Raw genomic sequence first — 22,252 nt, forward strand, 5'->3', positions numbered from 1 at the left:
AAGATTAGCCAGAGCTGACTGTAGATGTGAACGGGAAAGGGGAGATGGGGATGATAACTGGTGGAGATGGGTTGAGAAGATGGCTTAGCAGCCAAAGGCGTACTTGCTTTGAAGGAACGTGGATGAGTTGGGATTACAGGTTGTCCAGGGACCCTTCCTTTCCAGGGCATCCTCCCTCCCTCACTCTGGACTGTAGCTCCGCCTAGGCCTTGTCCTTCTATTTTGGAGACTGTGGTGCTGTGTCTTGCTACCCTGACCCTTCCCTGTCCCACCTCTGTCCCTCAGGGCTCAGTATTGTCCGAGAGGGACTACGAAAGCCTCGTCATGATGCGCATGCGCCAAGCAGCTGAGCGGCAGCAGCTGATCACCCAGATGCAGCAGGAGGACAAGGTGGGGCAGCCCACGTAGCTTTCAGCCCTTCCACCCTCTTCTTAAATATCACCAATAAACTTTTTTTTTTTAAGAGTCTACCTCTATTGCATACATAGGTGTAGGGTGTTGACCTGCCCAAGTGTGGCCCTGGTTTCTGGGCTCTCCCTCCCAGCAGTGGACACACCCCCCAGAGAGGCACTTGGTGAGAGTCCCTGCAGAGAGGAGCAACCACTCATCACAGCCCTTTATTGGTCTGGACTAGCTACATAGAAACCACCTGCCCATCCTTGGGCCATGCTCTTGGCCAGGGACAGCCTGGCTCTTGCCAGACTCTCAGCCTCTGCATGAACATGGCCTCTTCCAGGGCCCCTGGCCGGAAGGTGGAGGGGCTGCTGAGAGCACCACGCAAAGGGCCTTGCCCGCCCTGCCCCCTGCTGAGGCAGGTTTCAGAGAAGGCCATTTATTGCCCAGTGGTGCTGGGCCAAGGAAAAATGATGATTTGAGAAGAGAGGGGCAGGGTAGTGAGGGAGGCAAGGGCTTGGGATCAGAGCTCTTGGCACCACTCAAGCGGTGCCCTGTCTGCTGCTCAGTGTGAAGGTCACTCCTTGTGCAGGCACCATACCAGCGTCTGGCCCACCCCTGTCATGCTCAACACATGGAAGCCCCTTCGTTCCAGCTTGTCCAGGACTATGCGAGGAGGGTCATTGACGTAGTACTCAAAACTGTGAACAGAAGGAAGAGAAGGGGCAACATGACGGGGTACACAGCACAAGCTCTTCATACAAAGCCAGTATCTGCTAAAGACCAGGCCTGGTCAGGAATACTCGTAACAGTGACTAACATTTGCTGGTGTCTTCCAAGTGCCAGGCTAAGTGCACATTCTCTGCCTCCTTCCTCTGCTAAGCACTGCATGCATTATCTCATTCCTTTCAACAACCCAAGGAAGGCACCATTATTGTTCCCATTTTATAAATGAGAAAACTTAGAGAATGTAAATAGCTTTCCCAATGTCATAAGACAATAGAACCTGTGTTAGTCTGATGAAGACCCACATGCCCTGGGCTGCTGCACTGTTTAGAGCAGCCTGCTCTCCCCAGGATCCTCCCTCAGGCTTCTAACCCTTCCTGCTGCCCTGGCTACCCTACAGTCCTGGAGCAACAGGTGGCCCCTAATAGCACCCGACTGGGTGCCACTCCCTATCACAGAGAATGCTTGGTTTCCCCTTCTTTCAGGGTGAATTGATTCTAAAGGGTCTTCAAGTAGATAAAGGGCTGAAGCCCCATTTTGGGCATCTCGAGACAAATGCTTCATGGCAAAGGGATGGGGTTGGCTTCCAACAATGACCCAAGCAGCTGGCACCAGCTCACCTCCTCTTTGCCCCTTTTGAATTGGTGCTCATTCTGGGAAGCCTTGTCAGGAATTCTAGCCTGTGGAGCCAGGGTTCTCCCTGCCTAAGGGTAAGGAGAGGGGCATAAAAGGAAGCAGCACTCACTGTTTAGACTAGGAGCTATGTAAAGGATGCCAAGAGAAGAGGCTGAGTCCCCAGGCAGCTGGATGAGCTGGAAGTAGGACCCAGGCTGCCTGCCCCCTATTTCTAGGGCTTAGCTTTGTTACTTAGCCAGCTCTTCAAAACAGAAACTTTTCCCTCTGTGCCTATCTTGATAGGCTCTAGCTTGGAGATAAGAAAACAGAGCAAGGAACAGCCCACTTATGCAAGTCTTATCCCGGGAAATTGGACTTTGTTCTGGGACTTTGTCCTGGGTCTTGACTTTATCCTTGAGCTCCCTGGTAGGACCAATGGGAAAGCTTCCAGAGCAAGCCTGGGGGGCTGTGAGACTGTGGGTGGGACCAACCCTACAAGAGGACAGAACCCCAGGAGACAGAGGGGCTCTGAGACTGGGCAGTGGCATTGTCCCTGGGCTTGGTGATGTGTAAGGGGAACAGGGACAGGTCTAGGGGCAACTGAGCAGAAGATACTTAAGAATGCCACTACTTACAAGTTGTTTCCCAGGACACTTCTTTTTGAAGCCCCCAGATGCCGCATCAGCTCTGGATCCGAGTACTCGTCGCCCACCATTGTGGGGCCCACCTCCTGCAAGGTAAGCCACAGAGGCTGCTTTGCTGGCTGCCAGGTAGAGGTGGAAGGTCTCACCTCTCCTTCCTCCCCTGCCTGCTGGCCCTGAGCCAGCTTCAGGTAAAGGCTAGAGGGGGTGGTAAGGGACTTTGAGGGCTGAGCACAACTGGGGAGAGGGTGGAACCAGTCGATGAACTGACGAAGCAATGTGAGGCTTCCCTAGCCACTCCAAGCTGAGCTAGGCAGTACCTGACTACTGGCACCTTCGTGCCAGGTACCACCACCTGTGTGTGTATCAGAATCACCTGGAGAACAGAGACGAAAACATGTCCACACAAAAACTTGTACAGAAATGTTTGTAGCAGCATTATTCATAATAACCAAAAAGTGGAAACAACCTAAATATTTTTCAATGGATGAATAGATAAATAAAATGCAGTATAGCCATATGATGTAATCTTATTTGCAAGAAAAAGGAGTGTGTGTTGATACATACTACAATGCAGATGAACCTTGAAATTATGTAAGTGAAAGACAACAGACACAAAATACCACATATTACGACAAAGTAGATTAGTGGTTACCTGAGGCTGGGGGACTGGGGCGCCGAGTGGGAGGTGGTGGCGGGAATGAGGAATGACGGCTAAGGTGATGGAAACGTTCTAAAATTGACTATAGTGATGGTTGCGCACCTCTCAATATGCTTAAAAACTGAATTGTACACTTTAGGTTGGTGAATTCTATGATATGTGTATTATATAGCAATAAAGTTGCTATATTAAAAGAATCACCCGAGGGGCACTGAATTCCCACACCCCAGGCTTAGAGTGTTTTAGGAAGTCTGGGAAGGGGCCCAGGGGACCACATTTTAACAATGACTAACTAGTTCTCAAACCGCTGCCCTAGGGCACTGCCAAGACCTCTCTTGTCCTGTGTTGCGCCTGCCTGTTTGTTCATTGATGGATCACTCAGGCACTGGGGAGTGGGAAGGGGCAGAGGAGCATCCTGCTGCCCAGCTTGGGGACCTAATCATACCATTCCGAAGCTAAAAAGTGCATTCCTTCTTAGACGAGGAAACTGCATTTAGATAAAGGGGAGTGACTTCTGACCCCTAAATGGAGTTCTCCCCACCTCTAACCCCATGGACAGCAGTCTCCTCTTTCTTCACGAGCAGGAAGGTTTTTTCTTTCCTAAAGCCTCAGGGACGGCTCTTACTCGAAGTGCCTAAGGATGCAGCTAGTGGCTGTGGGTGGACCAGGCACTTGGCATAGATGTTTTAGCGTCTTAGCATATCCTTTTCTTTTCCAAACCTCTTTTTCTCGGGTTATTTCACGGTTTTCCCCCTCTGCGGAGCAGGTCTGTGTAGGTCAGTGGGTATTGCACGTATGAGGCCAGGGCTTCCTGGGTCCCTGTCGGTGTTGGGCCCTCTTGTGGACAGGTAGAACAGGAGCCCCAAGCTCCGGGAGCTCGCTGGGTCGCGGGGACACACACACCTGGGCTCCTTCACGGCTCTGGAGGCACCGGCCGGCCAGAGCTTTGAGTCCCGAGATCCGGGCAGAGTCATTTCACCAGCCTCCCTCCTCGCGGCCTGAGGGCGCGTGTCCCAGGCGGTTTCTGGGCCCAGCACCCGCAGTGCTGCCAGGGAGGGAGGCTTCAAGGTGCGGCCATAGTCCCTGTGGTCCCGGCCCGGCCCTAACTCCAACTAGCCGGGCGGTGGTACTCACCATGCGGGTCTGAGTGCTGATGAGCAGGTAGGGCATCGTGCATGCGCTGCGGCCAGGCTCCCACCCTGGGCTTTGGGCTCGGCTGCGACCCCAGCCCCTTGGGCTCCGGGACTGCGACCCGCAGCCCCTAGTCCCGTTACTCTGGCTCTGGCTTGGGGCATTGCCTAATCCCAGGGCGCACAGCCGGTGACCGCCGCCGGCCAATCAGGAGCGGGCGCCGGTGACGCGCTCCAACACCCGGAGATTCAGGGCCCGCCCCTCCCCCAGGGCAGCGCACAGGACCTTGTGGCGCCGCTCGTGGTTTCCGTGGGCATCGAGCCTCATGGAGGATGTGTGTTGTACGGGTACGCTCTGGCACTCGAGGCCTGGAGGTGGGAATGGCCCCCCGGGCTTGGCTGGCTACCGCGGGCCGTGGCGCCAAGCGCGCGTGTTGACGTTGCGCCCTCTTACTGCAACATCTCCAGTAACAGGTTCCAAAGTCCTGCTGGTCCCCATTCCCCGTTCCAGTGAAGCAGAGCAGGGAGCAAATGGCGACCCTGCTGAAGCCTCCCAAGCTCCTGCCCACCGCACTCAGGGATGCCTCTAAAGCTTTTAGTGGATCCTCACTTCTCACCCCCAAGACACATTCTCCAGAGACTCCTTCAGCAGAGGAAAGACAGGGGTAGGAAACTTGTGGCTACAACTAAAATACCACCTCCGGTGCGCTGCGCATTCGCTCCTCTCCGACTGTAATTCCTAGCACAGCGGCGGGACCCTGCATTCCTGAGGCACTACCTGTAAAGCTGTAAAGGAACTAAGCGCTTGGCTGGATGCCAGGCCTGGGGGGAATTAAACCAACAGAATCTGGCTTTCAATTCAGAGAGCTTCCAGCGAAGCTAGAAAGATGTGGCGCACACGCAGATCACAAGGCAACACCCAGGGCAAAACAAACAACCATCCCCGCACCAGTCACCTATGAGAGGGCAGCGAGTTTGCTTTGGTTCGTCCATGCCCTCATCTGGATGTATCAAAACCTGACAACTCAACATTCTTTGTCTTGTTGTGATTAGTTCTTTAAAAAACAAAGCAAAACAAAAACAGCCTGTAACCTGCCTGCCCAGCAATTGAAAAATTTTGACTTCACTTAAGGTCTCTTATGGGGCATGCCCTGTGCCTCCAGCACTTTGACATGTGGAGAGGGCTGTAAGGGAAATAGGAGTTGTAATCCTAAAGGATCCTTATTGGTCTAATTTATTATTCCGTACTCTCTACACCCCCCAACAATTTAGCTAGAGATAAGACATATTCATGCTTAACAAAGGATTTGTTAAACTAACAAAGGATTAACACCTAGAACATATCAAGAACTACAAATCAATGAGAAAAAGATAAATCAATAGAAGAAACATAGGCAAATTACTCAAATACGTACTTTTCAAAAGAGGGACTGGAAATGGCCAATAAACATGTACCATGATGTTCAGTATCGTTAGAAATCCCAGAAATGCAAATTAAGCTAATTTTAAAACAATTAGAAACTGTTTTAATGATTTACCAAAAACAATAAGTAAACATCAAGTATTGGTGAAGATATCTAACAACTGAAACACTACTGTTGGCATTGCAAATTGTTATGGTTGATGAAATTAACTTGCACCTTGGAAATAATTTGGCATTATCTGGTAAAGCTGCAGATGTGCATTCCCTAAGACCCAGCCAAACCTCTCCTACATAAACCTCAGGAAAACTCACTGACATGCATCAGGATACATGTATAAGAATATTCATAACAGCACTGTTTGTAATTAACAAAAAACTGGAAACAGTCCTATGTCCATTGAAAGTGGAGTAAGTTTTTGGTTGATTCTTTTAACAAAAGTTCTAGAAGAAGTTAAGAGTTTTATTCACATATGATTTGCAAATGAGAGAACGTAGACCTTGGTTTAAACCAGAGAGACATGTTCTGAGGTGGGAGGGAGAGAACAGGGTTTTTAAAAGGGATAAGTTGCTAGCAGGTGATCATCAAAGAGATAGGTTGCTAGAGGAAACAAGACCACAAACTTACATCATTCATTTTCTAACTGACGGGGGCAACTGACCCAGTAGTCATCAAGTGGGACCTGTGATACAGAACCATGGGTAACCGAGGATTAGCCATTTGTCAACGTCCTAGTTCTAGTCCAGGCTTATAGAACAAAGCTTATGGGTTACTCATCAACAGAAATCAAACAGCACAGACAGACTTTGTTCTGCAGGCAGTTTCCAAGTCCAAGGAGTAGAGTCATGCTCTGTAAGCAGCCTCAGAATTCAAACTGCAAAAATCTAAATGTTGGGCCACAGGTTATGAAATAAAGTTCTTGTAAATCCTTAATTCATACGATGGAAACTATATAGCAATGAAAATGCTCAGTGAAAAAGCAAATCTTGGAAAAACATAGAACAATTCTATTTACATAAAGCTCACAAACTTATAAAACTAAACAATGTATTGTTTGGGATAAAAATATGTGGTCAAATTATAAAGAAAAGTAAGGGAATGATAAATGTAAATTCAGGGAAGGGCTTATCTCAGAGAAGAGGATGGGGACAGACGTTGAGGCATCTTAAAAGGCAAAAGTGATGTTCTTTTTCTTATACTAGGACATGGGTACAAAGAGTTATAAATGTACTCAATCTTTAGATATGTATTATAAATATTCTTTTGTAGTCATTAAATAATTTATAGGAACAATTTAAAAAATATGAACAACTTTTTAAAGGGTCAAGTCTCTTAGAGGTTAAACACAAGGGATAGATAAAGCCACCATTCCAAGGCATTTGACTATGTTACTTCTCTTGGAAGAGCCAGGTAGATGAAGGTGTCATGTTCTGGGCAGAGAGCAGGACAGGAGTTTGGGGTCTGCTCTGCTTTTCTCTCTCAGACTGGGCTGTGGAGGGGTGGAGAGGAGACTGAAAGGCAGTGCTTATCTCAGGCTGCCAAGGCTTTATTACATTTGCAAAACTGGTCTGCAGATGCAACATAAGATAGAGAGCTTCATTCAGAATAACCCACCCCATTTCTGATTGCCCCTGGCAGCCACACACCCGGCAGATAGCATCTTTAATATCATGGGGGGGAAATGAATTTTCTCTCTTGGTCTGCCCATCTGGCTTTGCCTCTTGCCACAGTCAGTTTATCTGGCAGATCTTCCTCCCTTGTAAATAGAGGAGAAATTGTTTTTCCACAACTCAGCTTTTCATCATGAAAAGCATCGTCAAAGTGGCAGGGCCTGGATATTCGTCATTCCTTCTTTCTTTCCTTCTTCCATTCAGTTTTTATGGATGACTTCTACTTTAGAGCTGTGGTAGGCACAGGGGACATGGAGATGAATCAAGCGTGAACCCCGTCCTAGGAGAGTGAACGATCCAGTGGAGGTAGACAGACTAGAAAGCAAATAGTCATTAAATCAAGTGTAATGGAGGTAACGGAGCCTCAGGAGCAAAGGAAGATAAAAAGATTAATTTCATCAAAGCGGTGGTTTGGAAAGGTTTCCCAGAGGAAATGAATTTTTATTCCTTCCAAAATTAAGTTAATATTTTTTCTTATTACTAAAGAAACACATTCTTATTTCAGAAAAATGAGAAAAAAATACAGAAAAGGGATATTAAAAACACCTATGTTCAGTTGTTAACCTAAAAATAAAGGCCAAGTGAGGCAACAAGCATTTGAGATCAAAAAGAAAATTCTGGAAGCACTGATTCAGGCAGAAGCCCAAATGAATGTTCTGATTAGGAGACAAGGACAAGGGGTATTTATAAGAAAGGTGCACATAAGCTAACATAGTGATGCTAATCCTAAACAATGTTGTTAATTTTCAGTCCATAGTCATCAGTCCAATAGACAGAATGTTTACTTTCTTATCTTTGCAAAATGTTTTTTGGGTCACAGTTGCTTTAGGCCCAGTCCAAAGGTTAATTTACCCTGTTCAACATTCCAAAGGTTTGAGGCATAAGATATGCAAAACAATTCCTCTGGGATGGCAGCTCTGGCTCCATTTTAAAGTGGTTCCATTTTATTATTTTTTTTACACATTGCAGCATTATTTACAATAGCCGAGACATGTAAGCAACCTAACTGTCCACTGATTGATGAATGGATAAAGAAGATGTGGTACCTATATACAGTGAAATACTACTCAGCCATAAAAAGATAAAATATTGCCATTTGTGACAACATGGATGGATCTTGAGAGTATTATGTTGAGTGAAATAAGTCAGACGGAAAAGGACAAAACCCATATGATTTCACTCATGTGGAATATAAAACAAAAAATAACAAACAGAATAAAAACAAACTCATAGATTCAGACAACAGAATGGTAGTTACCAGAGTGGAAAGAGGGCGGGGGGAGGGCAAAGTGGATAAAGAGGGTCAAATATATAGTAACAGAAGGAAACTAGACTTCAGGTGGGGAGGACAGATGTCAAATTATAATCTTGTACACCTGATGTTATATAATGTTATTAACCAATGTTACCCCAATAAGTTTAATAAAAAATAAAGATTAGAAAACACTCTTTTCTCACAACCAGAACAATTACAATTAATTCTCTAGTGTATTTCAAGAGGTACTAATTGAAATGAATTCTTAAGAATTCTTAAGTAGGAGGTATTGGTGAAGTTCTATTCCTTAAGCTTTTATACCTCATTGCTTTTAAATTATTCTTTGCAATGTACATATACATAAAATGTAGTCGTATGTGTAAGTTAATATAATATCTAATCAAAGATTTGTAGAGGACTGATCTAGATATTTTGGTTGTCACTAAACTTAATTTTAACTCTTAAGAAATGCTGACAATAAAATTGGAATCGTAGTCTATAAAATTGTGTTTAGTTTCTAAAATTACAAGAAGTTGCATAAAATCATGAGTAAAATGGAATTACATAAAAATCTGTGGGCCATGGATAAGCACAGAAAAACTGATGAACACATTAAAACAACCTGAAAATGGTATCTGAACCAATTCAAGCAATCAGATCAATGCAAGTTTTAACCTCACTCAAATATTAAATTTTAACCTCACTCCAATGTTAAAAAATGTTATCATTAGAGGAACGAATTTCATTTACATTCTAGAAATGGAAAAACAGATTATAACCTTGTCCTTGGTTAATGTAATAACGACAATGTCAGGTTTAAGGTTTTGGTTTTTTTAACTGGCTGGGATGTGCATCTGAGTTTTTTAAGTGTATATGGTAAGAGTATTTAAGAAGCTGGCCCTAGGGACTCAGGGGCCTCTTATGGCTAACGAACAATTTATCTGTTCAAATTTGAACTGCCAGAGGCACTAGTGTTTAGAAAGTGGTTTGAGTGAAAATGCATAAACAAATTAAGCCGAAATCAAAGTCTGAGTTATGACAGTAAGGAAAGGTGGGAGAGGGTGGTGTTTCCAGGTGAAAATGGGTCATTCTAGGCAGAAGCAATAGTAGATGCGAAAGTAGAAAGATATTCTGGGACGAACAGATAATCTGGTGTAACGAGAGAAATGGAACCTCAGACTGCCAGCCCGTGGGAACTACTGCTCTGGTAACCGCCCAATAAGTCTGCTTTCCCCTTCTCCTTCTGGCTCCGTTCCCCTTTCCCGCCTCCTTGCTGGCTCCGCCCCTCTGGCGGCGCCCGTGGCCCCTCCCTCAGCAAATAACAGGGCCTGTGGCGCAGCCCGGAGTCGTCATCTCCCCGCGCCTTCCTAGCCGGGCGCGGGGCTGATGGCCCTGTTTAATGACGTCACGGCCATTGACAGCGAGGGGTGGCGGTGGCTGCTGTCATGGTGGAGAGCAGCCGGGTGAGAGTCTGAGTTTACCTCCTGCCAGGCCAGGGCACCTTCGAAGGGCGCAGGGGAGATCAGGAATTTGCGGCTAGGGCGGCGGGTTTGTGGTCTGCAGTGTCGTGAGGTTGGGGAAGGGTTTGGAGACCCAGAAACTCGACTGCCGGATCAGGACTAGGGGGCATGTTGGAGGGGAGGCTGGTCCACGCTGGGTGAAAGGTGCGGTTCTGGGGCACTAGGACTGGCGGATTGGGGTGAGGGGAGTCAGGAGCTCAGGGTTTGGGCAAGGAGGTATCTCCAGGGGTTCAGCATGGGGGTGGGTGGACCACACTCACTAATCTCTCTCCCCACGCCCGCCTGCTCCCGGTGGCACACGCGGGCTGCAGGCACATCATGTCTAGAATGGGGGCCTTGGGCGGCGCCTGCTCAGGACTGGGACTGCTGTTGGGCACCGCCGCAGGCCTTGGATTCCTGTGTGCCCTTTACAGCCAGCGGTGGAAACGGACCCAGCGCCATGGTCAAAGCCAGCTCCTGCCCAACTCCCTGGACTACACACAGACTTCAGAGCCCGGACGCCAGGGTAGGAACCGGTCCACTGAGGCCGCAGGCATGGCTGACGGATGGACCTGGGGTCCAGGCTGCCTTGCCTGTTGGACAGGACAACGGAGGGGGATGCCTGAGAATTTTCACCTTTTGGAAAGCTTATTGAAAAGGAAAGCAGTCTCCTTCTTCTGTACTCATTCCCCTATAATCCCAAGAGAGTATATCGTGAAAAGGCTGTTTAGCTTTCACTTTTAGTCCTTGCCACAGTAGAGCTCTATGTGTATTAAAGGCACTTGCTTAGTGTTGGGTGGGGTATTTAGTAAGTAGAGGAAGAGTCCAAAAGTAGGCAAAAGGAAACATTAGTCTTGTAGGAATTAAAAGTCCTGAGGTTTACATATTAATTGCGTATTAGAATTTGAAGGGATCTTGAAGACTAGTCCAAGTGTTTCTATCCTCCTTATGATGAAATCAAGATTTAAAAAGATTGTGTAACTATTCTGAGGTTGTCACATCGCAAGTAAGTGGCAGATTGGGCCTGGTCACCTTGTCCTGTGGACTTTCCACAGCATGGGGCAGGGAATGCACTTACTTCACTTAGAATGAAGCTGAATATAGTTGAAAGCCAGCCACAGCTGAAATGGGTAGTGCTTTTAGTTTTGCAAGACTTTCATATTAAATTAACTCATTTGAGCAGAGTATCTAGGGCTTGTTTAAACCTCATGTTTGTGTAACAGAGGAGCATTCAGATCATCTCACCTCATGTTAATTGGGAATGAGTGTTTTATCTGATTACCAAATGCCAGGTGGTTTAGATAGTTTTAGGAGTTTTCAAAGAATTATCACCTTAGATTGAAACTGTCAGCATTTTATAACCTGGTAGTAAGCTAGTGTTGCAAGTGTACTTGTCTTTCCTTCCTTTTCCTTGTATTTTGTTTGTAATTTCTTAGCAGTGGTCTTTCTTTGGCTGAGGTTGGGAGAAAGTACCTATGTTCCCAGGGGTCTTTCTTGCTCTACATTCTTGAACACAGTTGAGTGTGTATTGTAATCTGGCCTAGATTGTTGTTAGATTTTCTTTAACAGATTTATGTTTGCTTGACTGGGGGTCCTGCCTTCCTGGTTTCTTTCCTGTTTTCAATTTTCCAGTATAATTGTCTTAGGTAGCTATTAGTTTACTAGCATTTACTGTGGGAATTTACCTAGATCTCAATGCAGAGCTTGTTTTTCCAATGTGTGTGGATGGGCTTTTCCCAGGATACTTTTCTCTCAGTAACTGTCCCTTTTCTCTTTGCCACTCTCTGATGATACTAAATGAAGTTCTTGAGAGGAGTTCAGAGTTTCCTTTGCTATTCTTTGTGAAGTAAAAGCAGAATTTGAGTGAGCTCAGTTTTGGTTTGGCTGTGTAGTTGATATTGACTGGTTTTATATTTGACTGGTATATAATACATAAATTCATATGCATTTGTGCATTATATACAGGCATACCACTTTTTATCATGCCTTACTTTATTGTGCTTCACAGATATTGCATTTTTTTTTTCTCTTCAAATTGAAGGCAAGACCCTCCACCAGCAAAAGATTATGATTTACTTTACTGCGATACTTGACTCATTGCGGTGGTCTGGAACCAAATCCTCAATATCTCTGAGGTATACCTGTAGCTAGGAAAAGGTTTTTCTTTAACAGGGCTGCTGTCCTGCCTTTGAAAAGGTACCTCGTTTTTGCAAGAATTTTACATTATCTGCTGTGGTGTGCAGTACTGCTGAAGGCCCTGCTGGGGAAGGTTCTTAGAACAGAGGGCTCTTGTTTAGAGATTGGGACCTTGTTGTTTTTTCTGGATAGTTACTTGGGACTCATTACCAGGACTTAGTTCTGAACATATGCTTTCTGAGCTGTAAGGGTCTTTGTAAATTGAACTCCAAAGAGTAGCAAGTGTTTTTGAATTCTAGGTGCAATATCTTTTCCTCATGGGCATCACTGTCTCTTGTCCTCCTTCCTTCAGTGAGGCCATTGCGGGCAGTCCCAGGTGAGGCTGGAGATGCTGCGGTGCTGCCCAGCCTTCCACGAGAAGGGCAAGAGGAGATACTGGACCGCCTGGACTTTGTGCTGACCGGTCTAGTGGCACTGCGGCGGGAGGTAGAGGAGCTGAGGAGCAGCCTGCAGGGGCTTACTGGGCAGATTGTTAGGGAGATACGGTGAGTAATGTGGCCTCCTCTCCTCCCAGCTTTTCACTGCCTCTATAGCTTTTTCAGCTGAGCTGTGTTCTGCCCTTTGCTGTCTGTCTCTAAGGAGGAAGCCACCTTTATAGCTTTTCACCTAACTGGCAGGGAAGCTGTAGGCTTGGTACCTTTCTTTGTATAACTTCCTAGCTGCTTTTGGGCCCTCATGGTCTGTCATAACAGCTGAAATGCTTTGTTCTATCTAACCTGGTCTGCCCATGCAGGGTGGGTCCAGAAACCTGCCCTTGTTCTTTTGAGTGGAAAGACCCAGGATTTTCTCTGCTCTTGGCCCTTTAATGAGGAGTAGTAGTAAGACGCTCCCTCATGGTGAGAGGAAGGATAGGCTGGATGGGGCCTAATGCTACCCTCTGGAAAGATCAATGCCACCTTGCTTTTCAGGTCCCACATGGAAGAGAACCAGAGAGCGTCTCGGCGGCAAAGGTTCCCATTTGCCCGGGAGAGGAGTGACTCCACTGGCTCCAGCTCCGTCTACTTCACGGCCACTTCGGGAGCCACATTCACAGATGTAGAGAGCGAAGGCGGGTGAGTTGTCTCTTCTGGAGGCAGCTGTGGCTCCAGCCAGGTTACGTTTTGTAAAAGTAAGTTTATCAGTGGAAAATTCACACCAAGCTGCTCTAAGTAACTTTTGGAACAAGATAAGGGTATGAATAAATAAAATACTGTACAGCTGAAATAAGAAAAGTCATCCACTTTATGTCATCCAGATGAACAGAAATTTTAACAATGGCTATTGCTTGCATCTGTTTTTTTTCCTCTCAGTAGGTTTGTTTTTTACATAGTTGTATTTTTTATTTCTCTTTTCCTGTAACATTAGTTGGGCATTTACTTATGTTATCACAGGACTTTATTTCCTTCACCGAGTGGCAAAGCCAGGTTACAGAGCTCTCTTAGCACAGAGTGTGCTCCCCTCTCCTTAAAAGTTCTCCTCTTCCCACAGGGCAGGCTTGCTCATGCTCCCTTGCCAACTGTACGGGTGGGATGTGACTGTCCCGAGTAGTTGGTGGCCCAGCAGATCTGAGCACAGGCTTTACTGTGAGACAAGGGCAGCAGGCAAGAATCTTGTGGACTCTAAACTTGGTCAGACTCAAGGCTTTTCATTTTAAACCACTAGTGCCGTTTTGAAATTTTGGTCCCAAGCATAGAGTCTAAATGAATATCTTTGTGGTGGTGCCTGATGCCGTCAGTGGCAGCATCTGCCCTTTGCTGCTAGCTCCAGTCATCCAGGTGGCCTGCATGAGGTCTAAAGGCTGATCTCTCTTTGGTGGCCTCTGCAGACCTTTATTCTTCCTTAAGGAAAAGATAGGCACAGAGAACAGCCAAGCCTTCTGTCAGGTCAGAATGGCCAATTTAGCTATAAACATGCACAATGATCTTTGCAGCATTGTCTCTCTTTAGCTGAAACACTTTATAATGTTAACTACCAGTTATTCTTCCTTTGTGACAGACATTGCTTAGCACTTTAGAGGTATCTCCTCACTTAATTCTCACAGGATCCTGTGGAGTAGGTGCTCCTTTTCTCCATTTCTCAGAGAAGACTTGAGGCTTAGCGATGTTCGTTGCCTTGCCTCGGGTTGTACAACTGCCAAATGCAGGCTTAGCCGGGCTCATCTGCAGGCTTAGCCAGGCTCAGCTGCAGCAGTGTGAGGGTCTGCAATCTGAGGCATGGCTTGGTCATCAGGGCACAGAAGGGCTTTCACAGGAAAACATGTCGCATGCAGCCCTTGAGAATTCTTCCCGTTGACTAAGAGCTGCCACAGCTCACTGCCCATAGCAGTGTGTTCAGTATATCTTACTCATGAGATTTCAGCCTTGTTTTCTTGCTTGGGCCATTGTATTCTACCTGTCCCTCATTTGGTTTTCTAAGAAAATTAATAGTATTACTCTCTTTTTCCATGTCACTGCTATTGGACAGCTGTGCTGGATTTTATTATTGCTTAGGTGTCTCCTGAAACAAGTGAAGTCTTGGTAAAGAGCTTAGTCCTCCATCCATGACTACTGATGCCTGGGTTATCTGACCTCTGTTATCTGTATTCTTAAGGGCTAACAGAAGTGGCCCTTTTTAATTTACCTAATAACTCTGGGCTGAGAGATGCTTCCAGAGGGCTGTTTTAGAGGAGGGGCAAAAATAAAATTAATATTTGACACATCTGGATTGAAAGAAGGACAGAGTAGTTGTTAGTGGGCCGAGACTTAAGGAGCATCTCTATGCAACCCAAAGAAACAGGTCACTTGGATGGAGAATTGACATTTGAACTTTGTAAGATGGTTGAACAGGAGAGGTCACAGCTCTGCCCAAGATCAGGATGTAGACTCAAGACCTTAATGATTTTAAAAAGTGGTACAAATTTTTATGGGCAGTGAGAGCCGATATGTTTAACCAGAGAAGCTTGTGGGTGCTCACTGGGGCTCCCAAGGCCACAAGGGGCAGGACAGGCCTTCCAGCCACCTGTGATGGGATGGGAGGAAGGGTGACTTTCTTAATTAAACTCTAGCAGGCTCAGCCCCATGACAGATTGTGTGGCATGTGGAAGCTAATGGGTTATGTGATGCAAGACTCGTTTAGCTGGGTGCCATCTAGGGCAGTGGCCATAGTGAATAATTCTTTTTGCCATGGTCAGTGCCATGTAGGTCAAGGGGGAATTCTGGGAGACCACAAACTCTGGAATGCGGGCCTGGAGGAAGGAGCACCTCATTGAGGGATGAAAGAATAAGAATTTTTGATGGGCTATTCTCCACTAAAAGCTGTATTCCCATTTTCTTAAAAAAAAAAAAAAAAAAAAAAGCAACTTTGAGCTCCCAGGGGATCGACTGAATGTGGCAGAGGCAGAATCACTGTGTGGGTCCGTGAGCTTGTTTCCTGAGCATTGTACCAGACACAGCTTTAGTCCCTTCCCTGTTAAAACTCAACTTGCTCTAAAACACCAAATCCTCCAGCAAGCCTTCCCTCCCAGGTGTCCCAGCCAAGAGAGGTTGCCTGTAACCTCATCTTCTTCTTGGGCAATTAAACAGAAGGGCCACCCTCTCTCTCTGGTAGATTTCTCCAAGGGCTAGGTTGGTGATGTAAGAGGTGTGAGAACATGATGTGAATGTAGAGACAGCAGCCCATGTAGCTCTAGCACCTGATCAATCTCTTAAGCCCTAGAAGCCCATGGGGCTGGTGTTGGTACTCAGCAAGTGTTTGCCTGCTCACTGTGTGCCAGGCAGTGGGGCTGTAGATTAGTGAGGCAGAGATCCTTGAAGTGGGGCTGAGGTGCAAAAATAGGCCTTCTCACCATGCCGCCTTGCTAGAGCCTCCCTGCCCCACAGGGCTTTACCAGCTTTCACTGTGGATGGCAGTAAGCCTCCTCCTGACTTCTCCTTTTCCTTCGCCTTTAGGACCCAAAGGGATCACAGCATTGCAGGAATTTCCTCCTGGCTCAGCTCCCTGGAGAGACTGTGCTGCTTGCTGTCTGTATTCCAGCAGGGATAAGAACAGGGGTCCCTCCCTGGGACATTCCTGATTTGAACTGATTGGCCAAGGCAGTCTTCAACCTAGTAGGGAATGGGGCCTTCCCTTCTTTCTAGCAATGGAAAGAGATGAGACTCAAGTTCTCCATGCCAGATAACCTATTCACCCATTTAACTTTGGGCCTGGCTGGGCTGAGTAGGAGCAAGTTATTGTCCAGGGCTTAGGAACTGGTTGAGAGTTTCTTTAGGCTACCTGTGGTCTCACTCATCACCACCTAGGTTGGTTGTGAAGATGATGCCACTTTCCTTGTCCCTTAAATTTGTGAAGTTTTTACTGCAAATTGCTAGAGGGGAAGGATACTTAGATAACCTCTTAAAAAGCAAGACGAAATTAAGGTTTGAAATACCTTACTAGTTCCTGTAATAGATGTTAACTGGAGCCCCTTTGTTAGATGATTCTGGAAGCTCCTTGATAAAGCAGGAGTCAGCATGGATTGGGCACCAGATATGGTTGCTCACTTGGTACCTTCTGGATGGAGCCTGCTTGTCGTCTCTGGCTTTCTAGCCTACGACATTCGGCCCCTGACTTTAGGCTGTCTTGTATTTTGTTTGTAGGTATCTCCCTCATCTCTCCTTCAGTTGTTTTGCTTCAGCCGTAGGGATCCTGCTCCTGCTTTCATTCCAGGATGAAGTCTTATCCCTAAATGACCTTAAGATCTTCCCTCTGCTTCAGAACCTTCTGGCTTACAGAACCTGCTTTTCCTGCACTCAGTCTGGAGGGCTCTCTAGTGTCTGGTTCTAGCTCCTGGAAATCTTACCTTCTGCCCTGCTCAATTTTTGTCTGATTGAATTCGCAGTTAGGAAAAACATCCCAATCAGCTGCTGCTGAAGGCTGAGATCTGAAACTTGGCTTCCTCTTTGGCGGGTACACCAAAGTTGGGGCTCCCTAGGAGACCCCTGGCTTATGGTGGCCCCAGAGATACCTGCCCAGGGGTTCTGTTTGCATCTTTCTCCTCTCATGCTTCAGCTACAAGTACCCCGCCCCAGCAATTCCCAAGGTTTCCAAAGGCTACTCCTCCTGCAGTTTAGGTTTGGTGGCTGACTTGGGAAGAGATCTCTGTTGAATTGAGAAAGAAAATGTGGATATTTGTGTCTGCCCATGGCCTCAGAGGCTAGCATCCACCCATGTTGGTTCTGGCAGGTGTCTGGCTGATAAAGCAAAAATGATTGACAGACTCTAAGCCTGGTGAGCCATTTATCTCAGGAGATCAGCTCTATGTACATTAAGCTTTTTATCTTAAATGTTCCTATTTTATTTTTTAAGACTATATGCTCACTAAAGCGGTCATATATAATATTAAGAGATAGAAAAATAATTACTTTTAATCTTTCTATCCTGGGATAGAAACATTTTGGTACACACCTTTCTAGGCTTTTTCTTTTTCTCTATTTTCTGGCCTACTTGGTGGTAGCTAAGCAGGGGGTTCTCATATTGGCCTGTCACAGCACCCCAATTTGGTCAGTCACTGTCCCTCCTGGATCGCTTTCCTAGCCCATAGTTCCCATAGGAAACTTTTCTGTACGACTAATTTTTGCCCTTAAGTGGGGGGAATAGTTCTAACTTGGTGCTTTAGACAAGGCCATGGAGAGTCCCTCTTGGTGGAGGACAAACCTTAGATCTCTAAGGCTGAATAATCCCCTCCCTTCACTCTATCATTTACATTTCTCTGCCACAGTTACACAACAGCCAATGCCGACTCTGACTATGAGCGGGACTCAGACAGGGAGAGTGAAGATGGGGAAGATGAAGTGAGCTGTGAGACTGTGAAGATGGGGAGAAAGGATTCTATGGACCTGGAGGTAGAGGTGGCTTCAGGCCCAGTGCCCAGAGCCCTGGAGGCTGAAGGCTCCCCTGGCCTGGAGGATGTGCTGCCTCTCCTGCAACAGGCAGACGAGCTGCACCAGGGCAGTGAGCAGAGCAAGCGGGAGGGCTTCCAGCTGTTGCTCAACAACAAGCTAGCGGTGAGGCTCCAGCTGCCTGTGTGTCCTCCCTCCTGACCTCTGCTGCCCACTGTGGTTACTGACCCTGCAAGGTGACAACGGAAGGGAAATGAGAGTGAGATGGCTGGTTCTGCACCTACCCGCCAGGGTTGTACATCCTCTCCCAAGGGGGCTAATCACTGTCCCAAGGGGCCCAGGTTTACCACCTCCCAGGTTTCCTCTGCCTCCTATATAGTTCCACCTCCCACAGCAGAGGGAAATGTGGAAAGAACTGGCATGTCCTTTTCTTCTTTTCCCTTGAGGCAGAGACCAAGGTGCCTGCCCTACTTGAAGTTCTCAGCATGATAAATATGTAGGTTATTCAACCACAATCCCTTTTCAGGTTCACTGCCAGAATTTATGCTCACCAAGGTATTAATGCCTCCAAAGTTAGAATGCCCTCCTTTCTTGGGCATTTTCACATTTTTTTCATTTTGTCAGCAAGACTTCTTTTGCTGTCTTGTTACATCTTGGAGTTGGCCTTTCCTTCCTTACAGTAAAGGCCAGAATGCCCTCACTCTGTAGATAGTGCAATCTACAGGCTAATGTATGGCAAGTTAACTAATTGAACAAGGGAGGCTGTGTGGGGGTGGAGGACTGTGTATAAGGCTGGCCCAATGTCAGTCAGCATTTCTAACACGCTAGCTTGGAAATTCAAACCAAAGCGTGGGCGGGAGGGGTGGGTGGGGGAGGCCAGAGCCCCAGTTCTTTGTGGCTGAGGGTAGAGGGGCCTCATCCCTCTCCTTTTCGTCTGTAGTATGGAAGTCGGCAGGACTTTCTCTGGCGCCTGGCCCGGGCCTACAGTGACATGTATGAGCTCACTGAGGAGGTGAGCGAGAAGAAGTCATATGCCCTAAATGGTAAGTGCTGACAGCTTCCTGGTGGGAAAGTGACTGACTGTGGAGGTGGAGACAGCTCATTTGGTTGGGGCCCAGGAGAACCACCAAGGTATAGACTGTCAGGGCCTTTGTGGCTCAGTTACTCACTAGGGATAAAACTGGCTCCCAAAGACCCCTGCTTCCTTGAAATGGATCACAGTCTCTGCTTCTCTGCACATGGTGGTAACACAGGTGCACGTTTTTAGGAATATCTGTATCATATTAGCACAATTTTTTGTTCTAACTCCCCAAACACAGAGTTGGCAAAACCTCCTTAATCTGAAGTTTGTTTGTGTTTTTAGAAATCCCTGGGATCTACTTAGCATTTCTCTTGCTAAATCTATACCCTGAGGGATAGGGTGTATCTGACTTATGCCAGGTTCAGGGCTTGTCCCTGTCTGGTATGAGGTCACTGAGATTCATGGGTAAGATGTCTAGCTACACACCTCTCAAATCATGCACCATCAGTGAGTTTCCAGGTTCAGTTGTCTAAAGTGGATTCATTTACTTTCTCACTTTTAAGTACAGCCTTGCAAACATTATTGAATCTTTGATAATGCAGAATCTGACAGTACCTCCAGTGTTCACTCTGGAGGTAGTTCTAAACAAGTGTAGAATTAGAAAGTCATGTAGAAAGAACAGGCCAATTAAGTTGAATGTTTATTGATATGGATCTTCAGAAAAATCCCTGGAAATTTTATCTAAAGGTGCTTAAGGCTTACTTACCATTTGCTTCTTTTTTAAAAATTTCTGCTTTCCTTTCTAAATTTCAGGTGAGGGTTCTGATCAGCTTTGGGTCTGATTTTTGGTATCTACAGGAACTGTTCCTTTCCCTTTGATCATTGATCATTTATTAGTACTAGTAGCCAGGAAGAACCCTGAGGGTGGAAAAACAGCCATAGCCAGCGCTGGTCTGGTCTGGCTTCTCAAGCTTAGCACCCTGGACAGATCTGTTCTTGCTGGAGATCAGATGACTGTAGAGCATACTGGAAGGCACTGCTCTGGGACACTAGCTTTTTAGGACCATATTTGCTGGGTCTAAGGTTCTTCATTTTGTTCTATCTCTAGAAGGCAGACTGCCAGGAGGCAGCCATTCTGTGGGATCTCAGGTGACATTTGTTCACCCCTATGTCTAGCCTAGCAGGAACTGGTTCTCATTCTTCCTATTATTTTCCTAGTGAGATAGTGTTTTGAAAAGGGCAGAGAGAAATCCCCTAAAAGACAGTGTCCCTCACTGGTGGTGCCACATGGTCCTGTTAGCAAAGGGGGATGTAAGGGTCTCATCAGCTATGTTAAAAATGTATTGGTTGCATATACATTATACCATAATTACTGAAACATTTCAAATTAGCCAGCCTATCATCTCAACATATTACTTTTGTTCCATTTTCTCCATGTTTCCTTCCAAGCCCTCTCCATTTTAATCAAAGAAGTCCCATTTTGCAGGGTGCTATTTTCTCCAGTGTGTAGGCATGATGGTCCTCTGGAGGGCTCTCGGCTCCTTGACATTCTAGGGGACCACTGTCAGGAGCATTCATGTATTTAGGCCTTGATTTCTTTTAGTCTTGGTGCCTAGAATACTTAGGTAAGACTAAGTGAAAGTGATCTCTGGTCATACCTCAGTCCATTTGGTTCTGATGAAGAGCCTAGAGCTATGACTGTTTTTGGATCATGGATTCTTTTAAAAATTTTATCAAAGCTGTGGACCCTCTCCTCAATAAAATGCATGTGTACCTAAAATTTAATACCACAGAGGGATTCACGGATACCCAGAAGCCTGTCCAGTGACTCCAAATCAAAAATCCTCCAGGGTCAGGTCTGTTGGGGACAGTTTCAGATTAGCGTTGGGCCCTTTTATATTTGAAGTGCTATGAGCACATCAGGTGGGTGTTATAAAAACAAGGTAGCTGGGGCAGCTGATGAGAGATAGGGAAGGTGAGGTGAAGCAAAAGTCATTCCGGAGAAGCTATCTGCAGCTTTTTCATTCTGCTCAAGTTCACAACTATTTCCAAACAAGTCCAGGTTGGTAAGCCTTGATGAGAGCTGGAGCAGTCATTCTTCCCGCAGCCCCTTTGCAAGTGTGCTTGGGAGCGCCTGTCAACTCTGGATCACCTTTGTCCTACAGGAAAAGAAGAAGCAGAGGCTGCTCTGGAGAAGGGGGATGAGAATGCTGAATGTCACCAATGGTAATTAACATCCTGCAGGGTCCTGGGGAGAGCCAGCATGGGTCAGAGTGGAGAGTGGGCCCTTTCTTTTCTTCACCCTGGCCTCAAAGCATTTGCCAGAGGAACCAGGAGAGGGAGCTCTGGCCTTTATTTCCGTATGCCCTACCCAGCCCCCCTGCTGGGGACCCAGAGAAGTTTTCTTTGGGAGGTTCCTTAGGGGTGAGGCAGGTGAGAGAGTACAAGCTATTTTTCTGTTGGGGCTTGGAGAAACAAGCAGCTTTGTGAGTCACCCTAGTTATAAAACTTGTGGATTCTTGGCTCCTCAGGGAGGCTAAGACAATTTGCAGTTTCTCTCTCTTGCACAACCTCCTCTTTCCCCTCGCTGTGATACCTGGCTGGCAGTGGGCTTTGCTTCTTTGCTTGGCTTGCATGAGGAAAAGTGGATGTGAGTTCACCCCCAGGAAGCTCAGTAGTCAATTTATTAGCTCACAGAAACAGCCGTTTGTGGTCTCATGAGCGCCAAAATTCTGCCAACTTGTGTGGATCAGGGCCAACTTGTCTTGGGGCTTGGTTCCAGCACTTCAAAGTGTTAGTGAAAATGTTCCTTTCCTACCTCTCCCCCTGCTTTTCTTATTTCTGCCCTCAGATTGCGAGCTGAGAGGCTGTTTAATCTGTTGCTGAAACTATTTCTGCAAGGGCTCTTCTTAAAGGCCAGGTCATTGTTTCTTGGGTGTCACGGGTGCTGCTTCACTTGGGAACTCCCAGGCTGCCAAGGATGGAAATTGGCCTCATGCTTTCTTAGCTCTTCTTGGGGAACAACTCTTTGGACTAAACATGAAAATAAGCCTCTGGAAGAACCTGACAAAATGCCTCCCAGATATTTAATGCATATATGAAAAAGCAACTTGGGCCTTTACATACTCATTTAATGTCAGCTTCTAGATACAAGGCTGGAGGGATGGGGTAATGAGACCTTTTTTTTTTT

General features: G+C 46.4%; 3 protein-coding genes across 6 annotated transcripts in view; 2 read left to right on the top strand and 1 right to left on the bottom strand.

The window, feature by feature from the left end:
- Nucleotides 1-470, top strand: part of DNAJC17 (DnaJ heat shock protein family (Hsp40) member C17) — a 30,789-nt gene extending 30,319 nt beyond the window's left edge. Inside the window, exon 12 of one of the 2 annotated variants that reach the window (XR_003042657.1) lies at nucleotides 286-425. Coding sequence is in view for 1 of the 2 variants with exons in the window: in XM_006920482.3 (XP_006920544.1) it covers nucleotides 286-408 (123 nt within the window). In the remaining variant the exon portion in view is untranslated. Of the gene's footprint in view, nucleotides 1-285 lie in introns of both variants that reach the window. The other variant, XM_006920482.3, reaches the window with a different exon arrangement.
- A 128-nt stretch (nucleotides 471-598) lies between these two features.
- Nucleotides 599-4,363, bottom strand: GCHFR (GTP cyclohydrolase I feedback regulator). The gene is made up of 3 exons (XM_006920484.3): nucleotides 4,171-4,363; nucleotides 2,370-2,464; nucleotides 599-1,094 (listed from the first exon to the last, which is right to left on the bottom strand). Exons 1-3 carry the CDS (start codon nucleotides 4,204-4,206, stop codon nucleotides 971-973), a joined length of 255 nt encoding a protein of 84 aa, XP_006920546.1. The 5' UTR covers nucleotides 4,207-4,363; the 3' UTR covers nucleotides 599-970.
- Nucleotides 4,364-9,844: 5,481 nt separating this feature from the next.
- RMDN3 (regulator of microtubule dynamics 3) overlaps nucleotides 9,845-22,252 on the top strand; it is a 15,230-nt gene continuing 2,822 nt past the window's right edge. Inside the window, exons 1-7 of one of the 3 annotated variants that reach the window (XM_006920485.3) lie at nucleotides 9,845-9,975; nucleotides 10,344-10,537; nucleotides 12,500-12,692; nucleotides 13,116-13,259; nucleotides 17,921-18,206; nucleotides 18,982-19,084; nucleotides 21,228-21,288. In XM_006920485.3, coding sequence (XP_006920547.2) covers nucleotides 9,899-9,975; nucleotides 10,344-10,537; nucleotides 12,500-12,692; nucleotides 13,116-13,259; nucleotides 17,921-18,206; nucleotides 18,982-19,084; nucleotides 21,228-21,288 — 1,058 coding nt within the window. In that variant the 5' untranslated portion in view covers nucleotides 9,845-9,898. The remainder of the gene's footprint in view (nucleotides 9,976-10,343; nucleotides 10,538-12,499; nucleotides 12,693-13,115; nucleotides 13,260-17,920; nucleotides 18,207-18,981; nucleotides 19,085-21,227; nucleotides 21,289-22,252) is intronic. The other 2 variants (XM_015596007.2, XM_025038835.1) reach the window with 2 other exon arrangements.

The sequence above is a fragment of the Pteropus alecto genome, unplaced genomic scaffold (genome assembly GCF_000325575.1).
Source record: "Pteropus alecto unplaced genomic scaffold, ASM32557v1 scaffold86, whole genome shotgun sequence".
Classification (NCBI taxonomy): domain Eukaryota; kingdom Metazoa; phylum Chordata; class Mammalia; order Chiroptera; family Pteropodidae; genus Pteropus; species Pteropus alecto.

Coding starts and splice junctions, on each gene's coding strand:
- GCHFR (XM_006920484.3), bottom strand. CDS start 4,206: ATGCCCTACCTGCTCATCAGCACTCAGACCCGCATG. Junction 2,465..4,170: donor TCAGCACTCAGACCCGCATG/GTGAGTACCACC, acceptor CTTACCTTGCAG/GAGGTGGGCCCCACAATGGT. Junction 1,095..2,369: donor AGTGTCCTGGGAAACAACTT/GTAAGTAGTGGC, acceptor TTCTGTTCACAG/TTTTGAGTACTACGTCAATG.